This window comes from Empidonax traillii, unplaced genomic scaffold (assembly GCF_003031625.1).
Source record: "Empidonax traillii isolate 1590-97213 ecotype Southwest subspecies unplaced genomic scaffold, ASM303162v1 scaffold1226:size203360, whole genome shotgun sequence".
NCBI classification, from domain to species: Eukaryota; Metazoa; Chordata; class Aves; order Passeriformes; family Tyrannidae; genus Empidonax; species Empidonax traillii.
The window spans coordinates 56,082-81,473 of NW_020956419.1; the positions used below are offsets into that span (position 1 = coordinate 56,082).

Sequence of the window (25,392 nt, forward strand, 5' to 3'; positions counted from 1 at the left end):
AATGACTCTATCTGCAAACCAACAGAGTCACACTGGAGGCTCAGTGTATACAGCATTTTATTGAATGGACGTATATTACAATAGACAAACATATATTACACATGCTATACAAAATATACATTCTTATGTGAAAAAAATATAAATAGACACTAGGAAATAGCAACAAGGGAACAGGAGCAGCTTTGCTCTTGCTGCCTCTGAACCCCCAGTTCCTGTACTGGTAGTGCTTTGGCATTGATTGAAGAAACTGCCTGTTTTTACTGAATAAAGAAAGGCCACTCTGTCCCCCCTGCACCCCTGGAGCAAAGGGAGAGAAGAGACACATGATCTGAATCCAAGTCTACCAAGGAAGTTTTTCCACAGTGCAGCAAAGTGTCACCCTACTTACAATCACCAACAATTTACAACCAGCTTATGGACTTTAAATGCTCGTGGAAGGCTGTAAATGTCCTGATTCATGGCGGCAGCTTTTCCAGGCCCCTCTCTCACAGAAATCAGAGCAGCTTTAGCTCCTCAGAGGCTCCAAGAGCCAGCACTGGCCTGGTGCAGACAGCAGTGATTTTAAGGTCTTAGTCCTGGCCAAGCAGGTCTCACCTCCCTAACGGGAATTCCCTCGCCCCAGGGAGTTCTGCCCCAGGTATTCCTGAGGTTTGGACATCCCCAGCTGCACTGGGACAGATGGAAGTGAGCTCAGCTCCTCAGAGGAGAGAGAGGGATGAAAGAAAAAGGAGCAAAGTGTCTCCCAAACGGTGACGGGAGACAGAGCAGCAGCTGGGGATGCTGCTTTCCCGCTCTTGGGAATCACACATTCCAGCAGCACCCTGAGTGGCTGCCTGCAGAGAGCAGCCCAGAAGGATGAGGCTTTGCTACTGCCGTGGTTTCATGACATGACCTTTCTCATCTGGATTTAAACTGACAGCACTGGGTTCCCGCAGCAGGGATCACTTTGGATTGAGAATAAGCACCGTGTCTTAAATGCTGTCTGGGAAGGAAAAGCCTGGAGGAAATAAAACCAGAAAGGAATGAACTTAAAATTCTTCTTTTTTTTTTTCTTTATGTTATTAAAACATTTCAGCTGTCAAAACCCAAAAATTAACACACCTGTGTGTTTCTACTTTACCCAAAGGTCAAGGACAATTGGATGCTCTTCCCACTAGAGCTGCTATCAAAGCAGCCCCGCTGGCTTTGAGAGCATGGGAAGAGCCCTCGATAATATTTGCTCATTTGCACAGATCTGACTATTATTCATGTCCAAAGAGCCGTGGGAAAAGAATCGTTATTCCCAGTGTTCCCTCACTCATTTACTCAGATACTCCAGTCTGTAAAGTCTGAGCTGTGATTCTGCTCGACTGCACCTCACACTTCAGTCACACGCCCTCCAGTCTGGGAATGGATCGATGGGAAGTCCCACATACCTGTCATGGGCTGGGCCAAAAGGGGGGTTTCTGTCTTCACAAAAATACCACACAGGTGGTTTTATTTGGTTACGAATCCTACAGCTCCAGAAAAAGGCACCAGTGGCCAGGAAGGCCATCTCACTCTACAGGTGTGAGCACTGAGCACACGCTGAGCACGAAGTACCTGCTGAAAACCCATCCCTGAGGAGTCTCTAACCCCTTCTACACAACGGGACACTTTCCCAGAAGAAAGAACTTGCCTTTGGCTGTGCAGAGGAAACAGAAAACCCACAGTACAGTTCACTAAGTGTTTACCAAGTGCTCTCCCAATTTACCTGATCCTTTCCATCATCACATTCTTTTGAAAAGTTCACTTAACTGTCAGCTAAGACAAATACATGGAGACCTCTCGACATACACGATATGAAGTGGGTTTTTTTAAAGGTAAAAGCTTAGATAAAACTTGGACTTCTGATAACATCACGAAATGCATCAGCTTGCAGCCAGGCTTAATGCACACAGAGTTGTAGGCAACAATGAAATTCATCAATATCACAGTTTCACCACATATCTATAAGTAAATTCACTCCTTTCCAAAACAAAGACAGCTCTGTCCCCTCACAAACAAGCTTTCAGTCCCCCCCCAAAACCTCCCATATGGCTTGATATGCAGCTGTCAAGACTAACAGTATGATACATACTTTGGCATAATAAAAAATATATTTACATTACAGCCAACACATTTATATGCTCAGTGTATACAAAATATTTATAAATGCAAATTTATTTACAATTAGAGTCCATTATTCCTAGGAGAAAACAAGGCCCAAACTCAGACTGGTAACAGGCACCTGCCAACAGTCTAAGGAAGGAAAAGCAGGCCAAGAGCTTTATATGCTTACAGTTCCTGGGGAATTCCACGAGGAGGCCCTGATGGTTTGTTTCCAAGCAGACAAAGCGCTGTGAAATAGCTACACACATTCTTGAGAGCTTTCCAAGGCATGCACCAACACAAAGGCTGCTTCCAGCACCACACAGTCCACGCTTTAACGCTATTTTTGTAGACAGCACCGATCACCCACGTGTTCTCTGGTGCACGTTCCCATTTCCCCACAGAGAAATCCAAGGGAGAAAAAGGGCATGTGACACCTCCTCCAAGAGAAGGCTCTTTAGCAACTTGCAGACACACACACAGCACGAGAATCTTTGGCCTTGGGGTTAGTCCTGAGGTAGAAAATACAGTCAGTTGACGTGGATTGGCTCGCAGGGCTTCCTCGGAGCGCCTTACGTGGCTTCGCTGCGGTCGTGACTGTTGCGTGATCTGCTAAAATCCGAGTGGCAGGAGGGCCTGGGCGAGGCCTGGGCCCGGTCCCGGTCACTGTCGGCGGCTCCGTCGCTCCGGAGGGGCCGCGGGGGGTGCAGGAAATGGGGGTGAGGGGGAGCCAGGTCTTTGCTGACCCCCCAGAGAGGGACCTGGAAGGGCTCTGAGGAAGGAAAATGGGAAGGTTCATTCATTCACAGCGTGTCCTGAGCTGGACGGGACCCACAAGGATCGTCCAGTCCAACTCCTGGCCCCGCACGGGATACCCCAAAATCCCACCTGGATTCAAACTCTCCTGGAGCTCTGGCAGCCTTGGGGTTGTGCCCACTGCCCTGGGGAGCCTGTTCAGTGCCCGACCACCCTCTGGGGGAAGAACCTTTCCCTGAGATCCAGCCTAAACCTCCCCTGACAGCTCCAGCCATTCCCTGGAGTCCCATCCCTGGTCACAGAGAGCAGAAGATCAATCACACTCAGATCTCAGGCAGATTTGAGCTGTGTGACTCAGCACTAACAGTTGTTCTGAGGTTATTTTCTCTGGTTTTGAGAGCATATTTTACTGGATGCTCTCCCTTTCCAGCAATCTGTTCCAGTAACCAGAAACACACACAGTTTCAGTGTGAATTTTTAAGAAGGCGATCTGGAAGAAAGTCAACTGAAAAACAACCAATTTAGGGAGTTCTTTGAACCTCAGGCCAGCTCAAGCAGAAGGGCTATTTGAATTTCTCAAGTGAAGCTCCAGCTTTTGGTTAATAGATGTCCTTGAAGCACATTCAAAGGCTTACATTCCACAAACTTTAAGAGCTGAACTGCAGAAATTCTGTATTTTTAACATCAATCTTGGGTAGTGGATGCAAACTGAGAGCTAGTCTGGAGCTCAGGTGGTTAATAAACACAAGTTGCTCCACAGACTACTTGAAGGATTAGTTGTGTGTCAATAGGGAAGGGCAGCACAAGGAAAGCCAAAGGAATACAAAGCAACAAAAGGAAAAGGCGACACTCACCACTGATCTGCTGGGAGGAGATTTTCTTTTCACCGATCTTGTCGTGGTTGGTAAGGAAGACAGGCACGTCTCTGTCTGCCAGGAGATTATCCAGAGCGCTGCTTTCGTGCTGGGTGTGTGCTGTGTACGCCTCCTTGGGCATCTGCACCATGAGGTTTGGGAGTGTTTGATCCAGGGGATCCTCCTCGGAGATGAAGGCATAGGGACAGTACTCTCGGGGCCGGGAGTAGATGTTTGCGTTGTCGTAGCAGTCTGAGCAGATCACCAGGGGTGCTGCCCCACCTGAGGAACACGATGGAAAAAAAACCAAAACACTCTCAAAAAGGGTGAGGGTGCCTGATTTCCATAAGCTTTATGTCCTGGTGTGATCATGGATTACAGCAGCACAGTTTGAAGGGTCTTTATACAGCTCAGGGTACTTGGCTTGAGAGGCCACGGGAGAAATCCCCACACTCCACTCACCCAAATTCTCCACAGCACTGCCCTTCTGAGGGTGACCAGGGGAAACCATGGACACGCTCCCCTATTTCATGAGTAAAAGGGTTCCCTGGAAACCAGGTTGAAACAGTTCTGGGGTCAAAAAGGGATACCTGTTACCTGTTCACACCTGCTCCTGGACCTGACTCGTCCCTCCATGCCCACACACCTCAGACCTGATGACAAACTGGTTACTGAGATGAGCTGCTCCCCAGCTCCTTCCTGACACAGACTCTGATGCAGTGGGACTGGACTAGAGGGAATGGATCAAGGGGCAGGTGTGAAAAACACCGAGGGATCACTTTTCAAGCCAGTCCACATAAAGACTGATGGCTCCTCAGCATCTGGATGGTAAAAAATAGCATCTCTGTAAACTCAGTGACAAAAGTATCCTGAAAAGGGTCCAAACAAGGCAGGGAATAGAGCAGACCCCATATATATAATAGTGCAGCCAACTGGATGCCTGGAGAGGCAGGAATTTTACACCAAGAGGTACAGCAAGTCATCATCCCAGCAAACTCTATCTCCACCTCTATAGCCTGGGCTCTTGAGATGCCAAAGGGAAGAAAAGCAGGATCGAAATCTACGTTGGCATTTAACCTGTGAGGACAAGACTGTGCCCTGGCACCCGCTGAGGCCCAGGTAACACACCTGAGGGCTCTGCTTACCATCTGTGCCTTTGTGCACGTAGCTGCCAGCTGGAGGCATCAGCTGCTGATGGCTCCCTGCCTCCGAGTTGCTGTAGCCTTCCTGAGGCTCTGACAGCGTTCCTTGGGAGGACAGGTAGCTGGGAATGTCGGCAGGAAGGTTCATCTCCTCTGCAAGGCACAATTAACACCCGTGACATCAACAGTGTGAAGATTTCAAGGTACTACCAGCACTCTTCCCCACATTAACAAGAACATCCAGAATTTCAATTCACATGTAGATATCTTCTCTCCTATCTATTATCTTTTTTTCCTACACCAGTGATTAAAAATCCACACAGCCGGTTCCAAACTTACAGGGAATGGAAATTTACAAACATTATTCCAGGTCCTGAAAATCTTTTTAAGTTCAGTCAAATATTTACTTGCAAACTTTACCGTTTTCCCCTCAATGTAGGACAAATCTGGTGGATAAGGAATAGAATTAGCACACTTTTGGTATTTAAAAGAACCTCTAAAATGAAGGAATTTGAGCAAATCCCTGAAGGGATTTGAGAAGGAAATCTTCGGTTCTTTAATCTTATCCATCGGTAACGAATCCAGAAATTTTGAGTGTTTGGGATTAAAAACGGGGCCAAAGGCTGCTGCTCTTCGCGCTTTACCTGTGTTAGTGATGCTGTAATCCTCGTTCCTCCTCCTCATGTGGTAGATGACGATGACCCACACCAGGGACGTCCCCACCACGCAGCACACGACGACGATGATGACGATCCCCACGGTCGTCCAGCCGTCCTCCTCGTGGGCGACGCCGCTCTGGGAGGAGTCGCAGTTGGGGGAAGCCAGGACGTTGAGGTAAATGTGGCCCCGCTCGGTGCCCAGGGTGTTGGACATGATGCAGGTGTACTTCCCGGCGTCCTCCAGCCCGGCATCCACGATGATGAGGAGCTGGTTTGCCGCGGCGAAGAAGTGCCGCTCCGTGACGGCGAGGGGCCCGTCGTCCTTGGTCCAGTTGAGGCGAGGGGCAGGGCTGCCCCCAGCTATGCACTGCAGCACTGCAGTCTCCCCTCGGCTCACCGTCCTGTCCTCCAGGGGCCTCACGAAGGAAGGAGTTTCTGGGATAGCAGAGGGGAAAAAATATTAAATGGCGAGATAATGGTTTGGGTTGGAAGGGACATTAAAGGTCAACCAGTTCCACCCCCTGCCATGGGTGGAGACACTTTCCACTAGACCAGGTTGCTCCAAGCCTTGTCCAACCTGGCCTTGAGCACTTCCAGGGATGGGGCAGCCACAGCTTCTCTGGGCACCCTGTGCCAGGGCCTCACCACCCTCAGACAGAACAATTTCTTCCCAATATCCCACCTAACCCAGCCCTCTGACATCGCCCTGCAGATACCGATGAGGTTTGTTCTCAGTCATCTTCTCTTGAGGCTGAACAGGCCCAGCTCCCTCAGCCTTTCATGGAATCATTTGTAAAAGACCTCTCAGATCAGATTCCAGTTGTTCACCATTTCCTTCTAAAAGAATGCTCCAGTCCCTCATCTTTGTTGCCCTGTGCTCGACCCACTCCAGGAGATCCATATCTCTCTTGTCCAGAGGAGCCCAGAACTGGACACAGCACTCCAGGTGCACCTCACCAGGGATGAGGAGAGGAGCAGGATCACCTCCCTGACACGCTGGCAATGCTCTTTCTAACACACCCAGGATCCCACTGTCCTTCTTGGCCACAAGTTCATGTCACCTGCAGCTAAATTTGCTCTAAGGCAACACAAATTACCTGCCTAATCTCCACATCTGGACTGAGATACACCCCTCATAACCCTGCAAAGATCATACTAATAAGATCCAGCTCCACCAGGCAGCTCTGTAGTTCAGCTTCACTGTTCAAAAAAAAAAATAAAACCCCACCAAGTGCTGCTCTTTGCATTTTAACCTCATTTTCCGGGATTTCATTAGCCCTGCAGACCTGCAGGGATCCAAGTGCCGGCATGGACTGGCACAGGACTCACCCAGCACAGTGAGGGTGGCGTTGGCCGACAGTCCCCCCGCGACGTTCTGGGCCATGCAGCTGTAGATCCCCATGTCCTCCATCTTCACGTTGGCAATGAAGAACACGTCGTCCTCGGGCATGACGTGCATCCTCCTCTCCCTGGCGGCTGGGAAGTCCGTGCCCCCGTCCTTCTGCCAGGAGATCTGCGGGGTGGGGTGGCCCTCGGCAGCACATTCCAGCCGGGCCATGGCCCCGGTGCGGATTGTGAGGTCCATGGGGGTTTTCAGGAAGGAAGGGAGCTCTACATCAAAGGAGACAGAGTTTCAGGTAAAAAGCAGCGAAAAGTCCACAGCAGAGAGAAGAATCTGGAAAAAAGCACATCTGAAACACACCTGAAGTTGTCCCTAAGGGAGAGGGGCAGAATTCTTCTGAAGAATTGTACAAATTTTCAGTGGTCACTTCTAAGAGCCTGTCCTCCAAATTTAAATACAGCATCTACAGTGTTCATAGGATGGAATGGTTTGGGTTGGAAGGGACCTTAAAGCTCAACCAGTTCCACCCCCTGCCATGGGCAGGGACACCTTCCACTAGCCCAGGCTGCTCCAAGCCCCGACCAATCTGGCCTTGGACACTCCCAGGGATGGGGCAGCCACAGCTTCTCTGGGCAACCTGTGCCAGGGCCTGCCCACACTCACAGGGAATTTCTTCCTAATATCCAATATAAACCTACTCTCTTTCAGTTTAAAGCCATTAATTTAATTTCAGGTGATGTGAAGCACAAGATTTCTCATGGGGAACAGACAGGGAAAAGGTTTAGCCTCCTTCCTAAAACCTTTGTCACACGTTTTTTCCCCTGGTAACAGGGAAGATGAACATCCACCTCATCATCCCTGCTGTCAGGTACCACAGGTATCAGTGGCCTGCTGACTGATGTGAACATTGCCTTCTCACCTCCCTTCCCTCAAGGCAAAATAAACAGTATCGTGATTGCTAAAAATAAAAAGAGACTTCACTTTTCAGAGTGTTTCCAGCCCCACCATTTATTTTCAGCTGAGTCTTTCCCAGTTTTACAAATATATGGGAAAGGTGCTGAGTTCTGAGGAGACAGCAGAGGGAGCTTTCAGTTTAAAGAATTACCACCTCCAATTAACTAGATGAGCAACTAACTGTCTTCTAATAAAGCACAGGAGGCAGCTGCCACTTTCCAAATGCAAACAGAGGCTTTTCACCCACAAAAAACCCCACCCAAAACACTTGTTTCCTGCTTTTATTTCTAAATCTCAGACAGACTTGCAAGAGCATTCTGGGTCAGCTCTAGAGAAAAACAGACTTGCAGCTATTCAAATAAAGCTTTAAGCTCAAGGTGCTTCCCTCTGCTACCCACCCTCACTCACCATTGACAGTCAGCTTGGCTTTGTTGGAGTAGTTGGAGCCAAAGTGGTTGGTGACGATGCACTGGTACTTGCCCTCGTCCGTGAAGTTGACATTGAAGAGGTGCAGGACAGTGGTGTATTCCAGCACCTCGGCGCTCTGCTGCTGGTACCTGGCGAAGTTCTCGACCTCGGCGTCGTAGAGGACCTCGCTGTCCTTGCGCCAGGCCGTGGCCATGGGGGAGTCGCTGCTGCTCACAGCGCTGCACGTCAGCGTCACGTTCATGCCCCGCAGGGCCACCGTGGTCTCGGGGTGAACCCGGATCTGCGGCTTCGGGAAGTTGTCTGGAAAGAAAAACCATCCGGGAGAGATCAGCTCTGCTCTCTTCCCCCCCCACCACCCCGACTGGAATTAACACTGCAGGAAAGCTCGCTCGGCGTAGGCAGAAAGGAAACGTTGGGAACAGATGTCCTGCTGGAGGTGTGCAGGCTCAGCTGTTTCCAGTTGGAAATGAGGGTTAGAACCACAGGTAGGCAGAGGAATCAGCACTGGAAACAGTCAGTGTGGTGCTGAGCAGCCCCGCCTTTCGTCCAGCTGTCTGGAACTTGCTACATTTAGCTGACACCCAAAAGCCCTGCTCAGCTGAAGAGCCAGGCTATTTCATGGAGGACTGAGACTTACTTTCAGAGAGTTTAAATATCCTGAAGAGCCTTTAAGTTCTGCAAGTATAAAGCATAACAAGCTGGCGGTTCACTATCTCATCCCACTCAATGAGAGTGACTTCAATAACTGTTATTTCAGCAGAAACTCTCTCACAGGCACACACAGAGTTCTGTCAGGCACCACAGTGGTGATGTTGGAGTGGAGAAGTGGGTGCCTGCACCTATACATGATGATTGTTGTTGCCTCTGCCACCAAAGCAATAAAAGAATTGCATACACACAAGTAACTCTTATCAGATTGCTCACCTGGAAAAGGGAACACCAGACTAATTCCAGGCCTGCCACAGACTTCACCCAGGACTCTGGGTGAAGAGTCCCTCAGTTTTTCATCTCACAGTTCAGTCACAAAAATATACAGGCTTATGCCTGAAACTGTGGTGGCAGAGACCAGATAAACATCCCAGATATGGAGCACCAGAAAATGTGCCAGAGTCTGAACTACTCTAATTGTTGTGCAGAGAAGCTGTGGCTGCTCCATTCCTGGAAGTGTCCAAGGCCAGGTTGGACAGGGCTTGGAACAACCTGGGCTGGTGGAAGGTGTCCCTGCCCATGGCAGGGGGTGGAACTGGATGATCTTTAAGGTCCCTTCCAACATAATCAAGTTTTAACAGTAACCTAAATAAAAAACAACGCAGTCTCCCAGCACTGCTCCCTCAGGTTGGCTTCAGTGCTCAAACACCACGAAACAGAGAAAAGAGAAGCAGAATGAAACCCCAAACTGAGGTACACAGGCCCACACGTGCACCACAGCAGTAATTTCAGCTGCACAGACTTGTGCCACCGTGCTTTTCTATCAAGAGTCATTAAAAACACAAACCACAGACGAAGTCATCAGGGTCCACACTGAGAAGGCTTTGTCCTGCCAACCACTCGGGGTGGGCACAGGTGACATTCACAGCCTGCTGCAGATGGCTCTCAGTGAGCCACTGGGGCAGCCACTTCAACTGGCAATCGCAGAGGAGGCTGCTTGTGTTCAAAACTCTGCAGGAACAAGGCAGAACAACGGGGTGAATAAAGTGCATTTCACATTCCTACCTGTGACTTCAGGCAGCAAAACAACTTAAAGCATACACATTCAGAACTGTCAAGATTTACAGTATTATTTTGCACCTGTGGGTATTATAAAATCTTAGCTATTTATGACGGAAACGACTCCTCTGCGTCAGCATTAAAACCTTACATTTCTTTTTAATTCTGGAGAATATAACCTTGGAGCTTCCACTTCTTTAAAAAACAACCCCAAAAAACACTAAGCCTATCTTTACAATTATCTCATCCCTCTTAAAAGCAATTAGAAGGAACAACACTGCAGAGCAGCTCCATGTCTCAAACTAAGCACACTTGCTATTATGAAACGAGCAGAAGCCTCAATTCTCATTTTTGTGCCAGCTGATAAATATTTAAGAGTGATTTGTTTCATGCAGGTATCAACTGCAGATCATTTTCTCTGCTCCACAGAAAAACTGCCAGCAGGAAACAATGATGGCTCAACTTTTTCCCCACCAACTGCTTCCAAAGTTTCCTAAATATTATGTAGGAGTTATGACTGACTGGAGACCTGCTAGAAGATGAATCCAGTAGTGGGAGAGGAGAGGCACCAGACAAGCCAGGATTCCACCCTGCTCTTTGCCTGCACATACCAACGATTCCCCACTTTTAAAATACACCAGAGAAGGCAAAGAAATCTCTAACATCTAAAATGTGTCTCCTCACACCGGCAGATCTTGCAGATTAAATCCATCTGGCCGAGATTAACTAATGGAATAACAGTTTTAGACCAGACGACACGATATTCAGGGACTTCATCTGAAAAATTTCTGATGAATTGTTTCTTTCGTTCATTGCCTAAATGCAAGTGAGTGCTGCAAAATCATAAGATAGGAAAAACTTAATGGTTCAGCACTGCAAGAAATCAAAACTATCCCCTCTTAGGTGCAACTAAGGTGTTATCAAACCTCAAACCTAAATATATTTGAGTTCATAATTTATCAGCATTGCTGCAAATATTTCATGATGAAAGCAGACACACTCGAAACTTCAGACAGCCCTATAACGGCTGAAGGATTCTTTCCAAGGCAGGGCTTGTAAAGAATCTCTAAATAATTGTCATGAACTTACAGCTCCTTCAGCTGAGCCTGGGCAAAGGCATTTTCTTGGATGGACATTACTGCATTGTTGCTTAGATCTCTGCAAGTTAAGCAAAGGGCACAATAATGGGTCAGGGTGATTTCATGTGGCACCTTCAGTCAAATTCTTAGAAAATCTGACAGAGAACATAAGACTGAAGTTGACAAATAATTACAAGTTCCACAGTGTAAAGTACTTACAGATGTTCAAGTCCTTCCAGACCTGAGAAGGCTTTTTTGGTGATCGACTTTATCTGGTTTCCTTGCAAGATTCTGAAAGACAGAGCCCAGGATCCCACTCTGAATGTCAATATGAGCTGACAAACAGGACCCAAAAGAAATTCCCCATGATGCTTAACTACATTTTTTTCTATTTCTAGCTGAGCTACAAGATTAAATGTTATTTTTTTTTAGCTTAAAGGCTCAACTGATTTTCCCACGAGCAGGGTTCCTTCTCTATTTTTACCTTAGTGACTTGGGTTAGAGATGTGTCAGAAGATAATTTAAGTCAGGAGAATGAAACAGTGATAAATAGAACCATCACATGAGCTCCTGGACTGCACCCTCACACCAGGCTATTTGTGGATGGAGCTTCCCACAAAGCACGTGGCACTGGATGAAAAGTGCACGGTCCAAGTACTGAAAAGTTGTTAATTCAATGGTGTTTCACATTTCCTCAAAAATACTTTGTGTTTTGGGGTGGTTTTTTTTTTTTGAAAAGCAGTAACTTTCAGCCAAAGTAAAGAAGAACAAAAATTGATAATCATCACCCAGAGGGAGGGAGCTATTCAGTAATAAATCAAGTACTTATGCTTAATTTCTTCAAATTGGTGCTGCAATCCAACGTTCCTGAACATGGAACCCAAGCTTACATCAGGAGGTTGTGGCACGCAAGTGGAAACACAGAACAGCTGCCACTAAAAAGGTTTTCTGCCTTGTCACTGATTTACAATTTGCTTAATATTTTGCCCTCCCTCTCCCCTGCATTCCTGGGAAGTGCTGTCATTCCCATGCTTTGTAATACATACAGTCTATCCAGCCTGCTGAGTCCCACAAACGCTTCATTTGCATCTTCTATGGCCCAGGAGATCTCGTTGTTCCGCAAGTCCCTGCAGGGGAAGAGCTGTCTTAGACAAGAAAAAGCCTTGGAAAAGCCTGGAATTAAGCTTTTTTCCTTAGAGGGAAGCCTTGGAGCATCATCATCATCATGACCAGGCTTAGTGGTGAGCTGGGGAAGGCACTAGTGCTGTATGAGCCTGGCACAGCAGCCCCTGGAAGGTCTCAAATCTTCCACAAAACTCAGCCTGTCAGGAGATGAATATCCCATCTCAGAGGCGCAAGGCAAAACCGTTCCTGATCAGTGCTGCAGCCAGAACCACAAACAAATCCTGCAGCACAGCTTCTTGATGTGGTATTTAAGGAAAGCCCCAGTCTGACCAGCACTTGCCATGTGATGGAGGATCTGCCAGGAGCTGGGAGAGGCTCCTGAAGCAAGTTGGTTCATGTAAGGGAATTAAGCAATACACCAGCAGAATTAATCTTCCCCAGTAACAAGCTTATAAAAGCATTAGCATATTAAGAGATTACACACAGGTTACAGTGTAGGGCTGCCAGGCACACAGTGGTGGATTTTCAGAATGAAGTTGATATTCTGTTCACAAATCTCGTTATCAGCTAATGGGATTTCTGATTGACCTCTGCACAGCACTGCAGCCCCTTACGGAGAAGAGAGGTCTAAAGAGCAAAAGCAATAGAGCAATCTGGTTTGGAGAGGATTAAATGCTTTTTTAGACAGGAGAAGAAATAAATTCAGTTGCGTTTTCAGCCTGAATGGGATGGACTCAGCCAAGAGCATGTTTTGATACCACCATGCACAGAAGTCCCTGCAGGCAGGAGTGTTTAAAGGAAATCCCACTAATAAAGAATATCTGTACTGTGTTTCACCAGATGTTCTATGCAACAGCTTGTGGAGCTTCCAAATGAGTCAACTGACACAAAACCCCAGCTACATACACAGGCAACTGTGTATGTCACTCATAAAAACACCTTTTTTCCCTGTGCTAATGGGGGGAAAATGAAGTATCTACTTTCCCTTGAGTGAGACTGTAAACTGTGTAAAACCCCCATCCTTGGATTAACCTCCAGAACACCATCAATGGTCACACATTATTTTCTTATTATTCTTTGAAATACGAAAATCTCGGTCCTAACACCAGGCAATTCCACAATTATTACATATGCACGTTCAATTTTAGGACAAAAAGAAAAGGAATTCCATGTTTCATGCATCACATGGTCTGAACAAATATGGCCTTGGAACTTGCTCACATTACATATTTTCCTCTTTAAAAATTATTCAAGCTAAAGTACTGACATGGATGTGATCTAATGAGAGTGACTAGATGAATAATACGCCACATTTATTTCCACGTTGCTAATTCTTGTGATTTAAAACCTGTTTCCAGAATCATCTCAAGGTCTGCTTCAGAATGTTTGATGGTGAGTGCTGGAGAATACAAATGCCAAGCCATTTACAGTACTATGGAGTAAATAACAGGGTAAGATGGAAAAAACTTCACTGCTATTTTTAGACACAGCTTTAATCCTACCTTGCAGTTAATATCACTTTTACTGTTTATTCTCCCACACAGAGTGGCAGGAGCCGAACACAGAGAAATATTTACACCAGCCTTAGCACTGGAACAACCAGCACACAACCAACAATGGGACTAATCCCGCAGCCACACCGTGTCTCTTGTCGTTTGAAGTATTTTCACACTCCACTACTCAGACCACTCAGCAAAACGAGCGGGCAACCCAAAAGAAAAGCCCCTCATTGTGTGAGCTGAGGGGTTGGCTCCTCATGCCTGGCTGGGCACGAATGCTTGGAGCCTTGTTAATCACCACTGCCCTCCGTGCTGCACATTCCAGCCCCAAAGGAAAGGGCCAGGCCCTGGGCTGTTGACGCCCCTGAGAGCCCAGGAAAACCTACTAATTAATCTGCTCTTGTTCTTCTTCATGCTGCTCTAAACCTAAGAAATTAGGTTTAATTATTTCATTAAAAGGTTGCATTAAGGTTAACAGAATATGACTGCTTACATAAATCTCTCCGGTGAGTTTGCTTATTTAAGCATTTATTTAATGAAGTGACAGAGGGGTTATAAACTTTCACTCCTTTCTCAAGTACCATTGTTTAGGATAATTACAACTGTTCAGATCTACTTGGGGCAGGATTGGGTCTTTTCAGAAATGCCCAACAGCTGCAGCTGCTGTGAAAGGTCCTGGCAAGTGCAGAGAGCTGAGCCTGTGACATCAAGAGGAACCCTACACCTCCTGTCAGTCCCTGACTGCAGCACACAGGGAGGGTGGCCTGAACCACACCTTCTGCTACACAAAAGGCTTCAACCACTTGGTTTCTGAGCTTCCAACCCTAAGGCAGAACCCTCTGGAATAAAGAGCTCCAGGCTGTTTGCTCCACAAGTGGCATTTACCCGAGTTATCCACACCTCTCAGAACCACTGGGGCACATCTGGGCGCTCAGGGTCACCGAGCCAGTGTTTCTCACCACCACTAAAACCGAGCGGTTGGTTTGTTTTGGCTGGGCTGGAATTCTGTTATCTCGGCAAACCCAAAGATTATCAGCCCCGCCACACCTGCAGGCAGGACCAGATCTCACTGCAACACCCACTGTCTGCGTTAAAAGGGAAATTTCAATTAGCTGTTTTTCTGTACTTACAAGGTCTGAAGATTGGTCAGACCCCTAAAGACACCGTCAGCAATGTGACTAATGCGATTGTCACCCAGGTTTAGCTTCTCCAACAAGCCAAGTCCCACAAAGGCAGATTCCTTGAGGCGAGTGAGCTGGTTGTACGACAAGTCCCTGGAAACACAGAGCACACAGTTTAAAAGGCAAGTAGGGGAGGGGGATTAATTATGAAGATACTATCTGACTTGATTAACTATTGTGTTTCGATTAATTTCTCTAACAGAACACTCATAAGTAAAATACACAGCACTACCACGGGCCTGACGAGGAAATGGAGTGTTTCCTTCGGTAATTCGTTCTTGCCAATCTGTTATTGCAACATTCCAAAATCCCCGGTGAAAAGCAGCCTAGGACTTACAGCTCAGCAAGCCTTTGGCAGAATTCCCACGCATCTGGGCTGATCCTGGTGATGGCATTCTGGCTAACATAGAGTTGTTGCAACGTCCTCAGCCCATACAGCCAGCCCTTGTTTACTTCTGTTAAGTTATTATGTTCCAGTTCCCTAAGGAATTAAAAGGAAAAACATTTGTCAAGTAGATAATCAATGAAACATCTATTTATAAACTTTCACCTTGAGGGTCTCAAAACGATTTACTAACGTGAAGCATTAGATAGAAAACACAAAATGCACAATTATATCCAGATTCCATTGAAATCAAAAGATTGAATTAGAGTATATGAAGAACTGAGTAACCCAACACCAGCTGCAGGGATCCAGTGGCAGAAACAAAACTGCAATCTCTGTTTTCAAAGATAATTTCTTTTTTTGCTAACGCTGCATGGCACACCCTGGTGTTTGCTCTGTCAAAGTCACAGAGCAAGGAACAGCCCCATGTTATAAGGACTGCAAATGAAAACCAGCAAAAAAGCAGCTACAGAGTCAAACATGCTGGATCACCACTGGGAAGAGCCTGGGAAGAACACCAATAGCATGGAATCCCAGAATGGTTTGGGTTGGAAGGGACCTTAAAGATCATCCAGTTCCACCTCCCTGCCATGGGTAGGGATACCTCCCACCAGTCCAGGCTGCTCCAAGCCCTGTCCAACCTGGCCTTGGACACTTCAGGGATGGGGAAATGTATCTTTCCACCTCTGAAGTAAAAATACAATATAAAAATAATGCAAAAATACTCTTTTCCTACGATTTCATCAATATCCCAGCACAGCCTTGGTGTAAGGGAAGCCATTCAGGACACACCCTCCAGAGTCAGACCCTTAAAGAAATTCCACAACTAGGCATACTCACAGTTCCTCTATATTACCCAGGCCAAAGAATGCTCCATCCATCAGTCTGCTAATCCCATTGCGCTGCATTTTCAAGGATTTTAAGGATTCCAGTCCTTGGAATGTAAGGCTTTCCACTGTTCTAATCCGGTTCCTTTTCAGTTCCCTTTTATAAAGACGACATTCAAATATTAACACACCTTTCAACAAGGCACCACTCCGTGAAATGATAACATGCTGAGATGAGCAACACAGCTGTAAAAGCTGCTTTTATGCTTTCAGGACTGTTACTCACAAAAACTGCACGTGAGGCAACTTGAAGATCTTCGGTGGAATCACACTAATCCTGTTTCTGTTCAGCTTTACCACCATCAGTGAGCTAGATAAGTTATCAAGGCAGCCTGCTTCTAGAGTAGTTATCCTGTTGTTACTCAGATTCCTAGGGAAGGAAGAGGGAAAGAGGCCTTTCAGAACATGAAGAGTTTTATGAACGCAACGGCACAAGCGAAATCACATCAGAAATCTGAATTCTGGGATACCAAATCCTTTTTTTCCACAGGAATCAGTGCAAGGAGTTGGATTTACTGCATGGCCATGCTTCAGTTAGACATGGTGAGACAAGTGTCCACAGTGATCTACTCAAACAGGGCAGAAATCACCCCCTGTCCCTGCTGGCTGCACTTTGATAACACCAGTAGTTTTTTTTTTCCACGTTATTTGGGAAAATGCCATATGTATTGGCAGGAATAATATTTTATTTCATGCACATTTATAGCTCCATGAAGCACTGCTACCAGTCCAAAGATAACTTCAGAGCAGGGAGGTGTCCAGCACTGTCACTGCAGAGCCAGGACTCCCAGGCACAGCAGATCACTTGTACTTACAGGTACTTCAGCTGCATCCGCGGAAAAGAGGAGGCTTTAATTTCCGAGATAAGATTAGAACTGAGATCTAGATTTTCCAGCGAAAGGTAGACCTGCAGCTGCTCAGCATTTATTTCTGGGATGGTGTTGTGCACCCTGGAAAAGACCAGCAATAAACATGATTATCCAAAACATCCTCACAGATGCCCAGCTGATGGCACAGTTACAGGGTTCTGGGCATCAACATCAGCGAGCCTCCTGAGTGGGACATGCAGCACATGCTTCCCAAAGTGTTCATTCCCAAAGCAACGCTGCAAATCCCAGAGCTATTTGCCACCTTGACATATGAACAGATTCAAATTCTGAGGCCTGTAGCTGGGCTGTTCCTTGTGGGAACTGTCATTCCCAGGCCGAATCCCTCCCCTTCAAAGCTGCCTGCCTCGGTTGACTGCATTTTATTGGTAATTTAGGGTGACTTGATTGTCTGACTGATTTGTATTTCTTTAAAGAGCGCTTCCATATTCCCTAAAGGCCTTCAGAGGAGCAGTATTTCGAGACAAAAGGAGATGTTTTCCTACAAATTGACGGCAGAACTACAACACCACCGCTCTCGCCGTTTGTGAAACAAGAAAAAAAGGGAGATGAGCTGCTACTTACAGTGAGAGAAGAGTTATATTGGAAGTCGTTTCTCCAAAATACGGAATTTCACTCAGCTCATTGTAATTCATTTTCCTTAAAAAGGGATAAAAAAAAAAAAAAATTACTGGCACTTCAAAGAGAAGAAAAAGCCTTCTGTACACAGCAGAAATAATTCATATCACAATGCATTTAACAAGTTTATTACAGTAATAATACTTCGTAGTTGACAAAAAAAAGATCCCAAAAAGCTTAAATAATAATAATTTGAACAATTTAAGAGTATCCATTTTCATGGATACTATTACTTCTCTTTCATTTAAAATCAGCTGCAGCCAAAACAGTGTCTCATTTCTCTTTAAAATATTGGTCTTTTAATATTTTATGAAAAAGTTTTCTGCTCACAAAGAAGCAATTTTATACATAAAATGTGCTGCCAACACAGAGCATCCATTTTTAATTAACTTGCACTGACTATTTCTACAAGTCAAACCAGGTATCTCCACACGCAATGAAATGTTTTAAGTAGAATTAGGTAGGATATCTCTAGAGTTTACCCTCATAAAAGGCAACTTACACTTCTTGCAGCGTGTGAACAGACAAATCAATGCTCCAGTTGGATGATAATAAATGATTATGACTCAAATCCCTAGAGAACAGAGAGAAAAGTTGTTTAGCTCCTACAATAAAATAAATTTAAAAAAAACAAAGAAACAAACCCTGTATGCTTTGCACAACATAACAATACATATTTATCCCAGCTAGTTCCAAGCTTATCAGGCAGACAGCAGCTATGCTGACACAGGAGACAAAAATCACCCTTTGCAACTAAAACTACCATTAAAATGAATATTAAAATGTAACTGAGAATACTTAAAACTATTTCCATTGTCACCCAGGCTTGGGCAGCCCCAGCTCCCACACACTGCTCTGCTCCTGCAATAGCTTCGAGCCCGTGCTTGGCTCCAAATACACCCAGGGCCAAAGCTGATCCCACGAGGATCATCCACTCGGTTTGGGTCCAACCCTCCCTTGAGCTCAACTTTTGATCTGTAAGACCAGAACTTATTAGGAGAGAGCAAGGACTTGACACCTGACAGACTATTTGTTGTGAACTCCCCCTCAGGTTCAGCGCAAAAGATCCCGTTCTAGCCATGAATTATTAAAATCCTGGGTGCCACGGCAAGTCAGGCAGTTGTTAATGTGTTCTTTTAATTACATCCAGATGCAAATTATACAGATAGAGGAGCGAGCAGGTTTGCAAACGATTATTCATGCCTACAATTTAAAAAATAAATAATAATAATAATAATAATAAAAAAAAAAAGAACCAAGAGAACCCCAAATCCCAGCAGCAGAGACTTTCCTGGAGGATGTTGTAAACGTGCAGGCACCCAGCCAGTGCTGAGCAGCCTAATCTTGGAGCAGTGGGTTTAACCAGAGTGGGCAGCACCAAGCCACGCTGTTCCCGAAGGATTTGAGAGCAGAGCATGGAGGAAGGACAAGACAACGGACATGGAAGATAACAACACACCCCTGGAGGTGAGCAGATGCTCCACTGATGAGGAGAACCATGCCATGGGTGCTGAGCCAGACCAACCTGCGTGTCAGGCACGGCCAGCGGGCACTGACAAAGATCTGGGGAGTCAGATTAATAATACACAGAGAAAACTGAAACTGCATTTTTTTTCTAAGGCTTCCAGGGAGAACATCAGAGAATATTTCAGTTGGAGGTGGCCTACAACAATCCTCTAGTGCAGCTGCCTGACCGCTTCAGGTCTGACCAGAAGTTCAAGCAAGGTATTCAGGACACTGCCCAAATGCCTCCAAAACACTGATAGCCACGAGAACCTGCTAATAGAAGCCTAGTGTCTGATTATCAAGTTAGAAATTAAGATTTTAATTCAGAAAATGCCCAGAAAATATTTTTCTATTATTAGTCAAATCTAGACTACAACAAAGTTTTGAATGCAGTAAGCCCTCTTTCAAGAAGTTGGGTATAGCTCATATTTAAACCAGTTCTGACATCATTTATATCTAATTTCTATTACTGATGCTTTTCTTTTTCAAATAGACCAACCGATCAGCAAATACAAAGTGAAATTCACTGGCTGATTTTCTGTGTTTAGAGATCATTCAATCGCACAGCTAAGATCCCTGCTGTCCTGCAGAACCAGATGTGATTTCCTTGCTCTGGAAATGCCAGAGTGGAAGAACCTATCACTTCAGCAGCCCTTGCACTGGAACTGGGGAGGTCCCAAGCTGTGCAGGAGCCAGAGCAAACACACAAAATCTGCATTTTAGAGATTCGTCTGGTATCGTGTACAACATATCTAAACATCCATTTCGAACTGAAGTGGTTTTCATCTCCTAAGTAAATAAATCAGAACACACACCCCAAACTGATTATGGGCGATGGAGAACGACCTTAACTCAGCCCAGCTGAGCTGTGGCCCTGGGCTGGTACAGGTGTCAGTGCAGGGAGTCATTGGAGCTCACCCAAAAAACCCTACTGTGAATGGAACTTGCTGAACTAATTAAGTGATACCTAATCTACTTTTGTTCATCAGCTCTCTAGTTACCAGGATATATAAACACACTTGGACTGGAGGCAGCGACCACCAGCATCGTGCTCCCCTCTCCCCCTTCACACACCCACCCTTCAAACAGGGCTGGAATCCCTTGTTCTAAAGAATCTGATGTGTTAAGATGCAGACATAGAAAAAATATTTCCCAACTTCTAGACTTCCCTACCCTTTTCATCACCTGCCAAGTAATCCACAAAACATACATCTTCACAGGAAAAATGAAGTTACAGATGCCTGCATACTTCCATCATGAAAATAAGTTCCAAAAGTGCTCTCCTGGCCTTATTAAAAACAAAAACCTAAGAGAAAAACCAACTCCCACACACAATGGAAGCATCACCTGCAAGTAGTTTGAAAGAGTTAGGAAATAAAGAATTTTTACTTCTCAAAGCTAAGAGAACTAAGAGAAAAGCAGATCAGGGACTTGATCATGTGAGAAAAATTAGGCTTTGATTAATTTTAAACAGCTGGAAAGCATTTTAGCTGGTTTAGATTGAGAACTGCCAGAGCAGTCCTAGTGAAGAGAAAACGTCACCCACACTTCATGTGCCAAAATCCTGAAAGCCACAACAGACAGACACAGAATGGATGGAGAGCAGCCCTGAGGAGAAGGACTTGGGGGTGCCGGTGGATGAGAAGCTCGAGAGGACTCAGAAATGTGTGTCTGCAGCCCAGAAACCTCCCCCATGTGCTGGGCTGATCCCACAGCGTGGGCAGCAGGGGAGGGGGGGATTCTGCCCCTCTGGCCCACTGGGGTGAGACCCCCCTGCAGAGCTGCTTCCAGCCCTGGGATGATCCTGCTGATGAACAGCACAAGGATGTGGAGCTGTTGGAGTCCAGAGATGCTCCAAGGGCTGGAGCCCCTCTGCTCTGGAGCCAGGCTGGGAGAGCTGGGGAGGGTTCATCTGGAGAAGGGAAGGCTCCAGGGAGACCTCAGAGCATCTTGCAGGGCCTAAAGGGGCTCCAGAAGAGCTGGAGAGGAACCTGGGACAAGAGATGGAGGGACAGAAAAAGGGGGAATGGCTTCCCATTGCCAGAGGGCAGGGTTAGATGGGATATTGGGAAGAAACTGTTCCTTGTAAGGGTGATGAGGCCCTGGCACAGGTTGCCCAGAGAAGCTGTGGCTGCCCCATCCCTGGAAGTGTCCAAGGCCAGGCTGGACGGGGCTTGGAGCAACCTGGGCTGGTGGAAGGTGTCCCTGCCCGTGCCAGGGGGTAGAACAAGATGATCCTTAATGTTCCTTCCAACCCAAACCAGTCCCATGCCCTTATTGTTTGCAGCACCTCAGATTGCACAACACAGCCCGGTGCCAGCCCCGCTCCTTCCCACTGCACAAGCTGTGCCAAGCAGCTTCAAACACACCCTCCATCAGCTTGGAGAAAGATACAAGTATTTGTTGAAGCTTGAAAACTTGCTCTTCAAACAGCACGGATATCATTTTGCTTATTAGCCTCCTGATGAACTGCCAACTCCCTTCTGCAGGCGCTGACACCCCTCCCTGAAAAGTTACAATATCCTTGTGCCTCTCTAAACACCAACGTTTGCACACGCAGGTTGTATTTCCATGCTGAAATACACATTTTTTTCTTAAACATTTCCACTTGCTGATTGTGCAGGGAAAGGAGAGAACCACAAAAAGAGCAAGAAGGTGACAAACCTCCTTGGACATGTCTGGTTTTTGACACAGATCAGACTCTGGAGTCCTGCTAGTGGAATTCCTGGAGTTAACTGAACAGTGGTTTGTGTGTTTATAGTACCTGCCCAACAGGTTTAATTTTCTCCTGGTCTGGAATAATGCCATTCCTATCAACTGGGAAACATGATCACTCCAGGAGGGACAGAGAACTCTGTGCACAGGAGCAGGTTTTTGATATCCCTCATATTCCAGCACCTCTTCCACCCGAGAATGTTGTAGCCAAAGGTGACAAAAGCAACGGTGACTGTGACAGCAACAGTCAAGGAAGGACAAAGGCATGACCTGTGTGAACACTATTTAGCAAGCTAATTAAACACTTGGGAGCAGAGACTATGGGTGGCTCTTAATTGCTTTGTGGGATTTCTTTGGAAAAACAACGACAGACAAGCGTCAAGAGGAGTCCACAAAGGTTTAAGGGAGGGGAGAGGAGGGAGCCCCTGAGCTGCAAAGGGATGCAGAGGAGACCAGGAGCAGCAGGGAGTGCTGAGGCCGGGGTGGAAAGAACACTTCCAAGCACAATCCTAAGGGACTGTGTCCTACAGCCTGACCTGAGACGTTAAACTCTGACCTGACTGGCATCACCTACAGCCTTACCAACCACAACCCGCTTCTGCTCCGCGCTCCTCTCGCACAGAGCAGGGCAAGGCCAGCGTGGAACTGCTCCCTGCGACCCCGGCACACGGAGCCTTGGGGGCCAGGCCCTCTCCCTCTCCACGGCTCCGCTCCAGCCTTTCACTCTTAAGGAATCACGGAACGTTCCGAGTTGGAAGGGACCCACCAGGATCCTCGACCCAGAGCCGGGACTGCCTCTGAACCCGTTCTGAACACTCCGCGGGCAACCAACCTCCGAGATCACCGAGTCCACCTTGTGCCTGATCCCCACCTTGTCCCCCAGCCCAGAGCACTGAGTGACACGACCAGTCCTTCTTTGGAGACCTCCAGGGGTGGGGACTCCAAACCTCCCTGGGCAGCCCCTTCGAAGGCCTGAGCACCCTTTCCATGGAGAAATTCCTCCTGATGTCCATCCAACCTGACCCTCCCCCGGCACAGTTTAAGACCATGTCCTCTCCTCCTGTCCCCTGGAGCAGAGCCCGACCCTCCCCACCCCGGCTCTCCCCTCCTGTCAGAGCGAGAAGGCCCCCGAGCTCCCGCACCGCCCCCGCCGGGCACGGGGCCCGCACCGCCGCCCCCGCCAGGCCCGTGCACACCCCCGGGCCCCTCGGCGCTCACTCACAGCCCCGTGGTGCCGGCGGGCAGCGGCGGGATCCAGCGCGGGCCCGGCGCGCCGGGCAGGCGGTGGCGGCTGCAGTCCAGCAGGCCGCGGCGGCACGAGCAGGGCGCGGCGCAGGGCTCGGCGGCGGGGGTGGCCCGCGCACACAGCGCTGCGGCCGCCAGCACCCCCAGCCCCAGCAGAAGCGGCGGCAGCACGGGCAGGGCCGGCGGCAGCGCCCCGCGGGCGGCCCGCACGGCCGGCCCCGCTCCCCGCATCGCCCGGCCCGGCCCCGCCGCCCGCCCGCCGACACCGCAGCGCGCAGGCGGCCAGGGGCGGGGCTCTGCACGGCCACGCCCACGCAGGGCGCTACATGCACGGGGCGGGGACAGGAGGGGGCGGGGCTGCGGCTCAAGCCACGCCCCGTTCGCTGAGCAGCCGTCCCGGGTATGCGGTGAGGGGGCGTGGCCACGATGAGAGGGGCGGAGTCAGGAGGTGAGAAACCATCGCAAGCCCCGCCCGTTCCGGGCTCACGGTCAGCTCGCAGGGGGCGGGACCAAGAGAGGGTGCGGCATGTGATCGCCCCGCCCACTCCCAATTACAGCGCTGCTTGGAGGTGGAGCCAGTAGTGGGCGTGGTCATACCAAGCACCGCCCATCACGGCAACACTATCTCGCTGTCAGTCAGGGGCGGGGCACAGGACAAGCCACGCCCTGTAGCCCTGGCGACGCGAACTTGTCGTGCTGGTGGCCACCACTGTCACCAGGGTCAGAGGGCGCGCCAGGGGGTGCCAGCAATGGGATAAGAGGCCGCGGGCAGGAACTGATATCCTGGAAGTTCCATCTGAACATGAGGAAGAAAAACTTCACTGTGCAGTGACCGAGCCCTGAACAAGTTGCCCAGAGAGGGTGTGGAGTCTCCCTGACTGGAGACAGCCTGGACACGACCCTGTGCCGTGTGCTCTGGGATGACTCTGAGCGATCAGGGATTTGGCACCAAATGACCCGCTGTGGTCCCTTTGGACCTGAGCCATTCTGTGATTCTGTGTCCCCGCGGGCCGGGTGTTGTCGCCAGGGTGTCACCCCATCTCCGGGCTGCGGGTGCTGGGGAGGTGTCCCCCAGCAGGCAGTGAGGTGGTGGGACGGACAGGTGCTGTTCAGGCACTGCCACCTCGTGGTCCTAGCCCCGGCCGGGAAGGGACGCGTGTGCCCGGCTCTCCCTGGGCACGGCAACCCCCGCAGCCCGCCTGGGGTGGGCGAGACATGGGACACGGGCCCCGTGCCCCCGGCACAGCCCGCGGCGAACCCAGCCCGCCCGGTCGCTGCCCGGGGCTCCACGCCGAGCAGGCTCGGGAGAAAACATCCCGATCCTCTGCCCTGGGGCCGGGATGTGCAGCTCGGCGCTGCCCTCGGGCAGGGCAAGCCGGTGCCGGTGCTCGCAGCGCCCGCGGTGCCGGGCCAGCCCCAGCCCCAGCCTCGCAGCGGGGCTGGGCAGCAGCCAGGTCCTGCCCCGGGCGAGTCTGGCTGCGTGGGGAAGGCGCAGGGAGCCGCGCACATCCCTGCTTCCCAGAGCGGCTCAGGGCACGGCTGCTGCCGGCTGCAGACACGGGAATGGGATACCGGTGGCTGATGGAAGGAGATTCCCACGGAGTAGCGAGGCTGAGCCGCCCTGCCCTGTTGCTGCCGGCGCATTGGCAGCGATGTAAAGCTGACAGAGAGTATCCAAAGGAGGGCTGTGAGGATGGTGCAGGGTCTGGAGGGGCTGTGGCTGAGGTCACTTGGTCTGTTCAGACCTGAGAGGAAGAAACTGCTCTTTGTGAGCAGTGACAGGACCCGAGGGAATGGCTGGAGCTGTGCCAGGGGAGGGTTAGGTTGGATATCAGGGAAAGGTTTTCCCTCCAGAGGGTGGCTGAGCACTGAACAGGCTCCCCAGGGCAGTGTTCATGGCTGCCAGAACTCAAGGAGTGTTTGGACAATGGTCTCAGACACAGGGTGGGATTGTTGGAGTGTCTGTGAAGGGCCAGGAGTTGAACCGGATGAGACCCTTCCAGCTCAGGATATTCTCTGATTCTGTGGTCTGTGCAAACGTGCCCCAGCTCTGAGCAGGGATAGGGATGCTGCCAGCTGGGAATCTGCTCCCTGCATCGGGGTGGCCGCTGGAAGTGCTGTCCTGGCTGCCCAGGGCACAGGCTCGGGGGAGCTCAATTAGGAGCATCTGCTCAGACAAAGTCCAGCACAGGTCTCTCCAACAATAGTTCCCACTGCAATTTGCATTTATAAGAGTATTGCCATGGCAGCATAAATTTGCATATTAATAGAAGCCAGACTTAATTGTTGAGCTGCTTCTGAGGCCTGGGAGCA

At 48.7% G+C, this 25,392-nt stretch overlaps 1 protein-coding gene across 1 annotated transcript; it reads right to left on the bottom strand.

The window, feature by feature from the left end:
* Positions 1-2,163: 2,163 nt before the first annotated feature.
* On the bottom strand, positions 2,164-23,074 carry LRIG2 (leucine rich repeats and immunoglobulin like domains 2). Its single transcript, XM_027905979.1, has 18 exons — positions 23,057-23,074; positions 18,116-18,187; positions 17,560-17,634; positions 16,924-17,058; positions 16,335-16,478; positions 16,062-16,205; positions 15,174-15,317; positions 14,786-14,929; positions 12,078-12,158; positions 11,251-11,322; positions 11,042-11,110; positions 9,741-9,904; positions 8,225-8,545; positions 6,850-7,131; positions 5,506-5,955; positions 4,865-5,014; positions 3,720-4,001; positions 2,164-2,881 (listed from the first exon to the last, which is right to left on the bottom strand). The coding sequence occupies exons 3-18, from the start codon at positions 17,628-17,630 to the stop codon at positions 2,682-2,684; spliced, it is 2,853 nt and encodes a 950-aa protein (XP_027761780.1). The 5' UTR covers positions 17,631-17,634; positions 18,116-18,187; positions 23,057-23,074; the 3' UTR covers positions 2,164-2,681.
* Between the last annotated feature and the right edge of the window lie 2,318 nt (positions 23,075-25,392).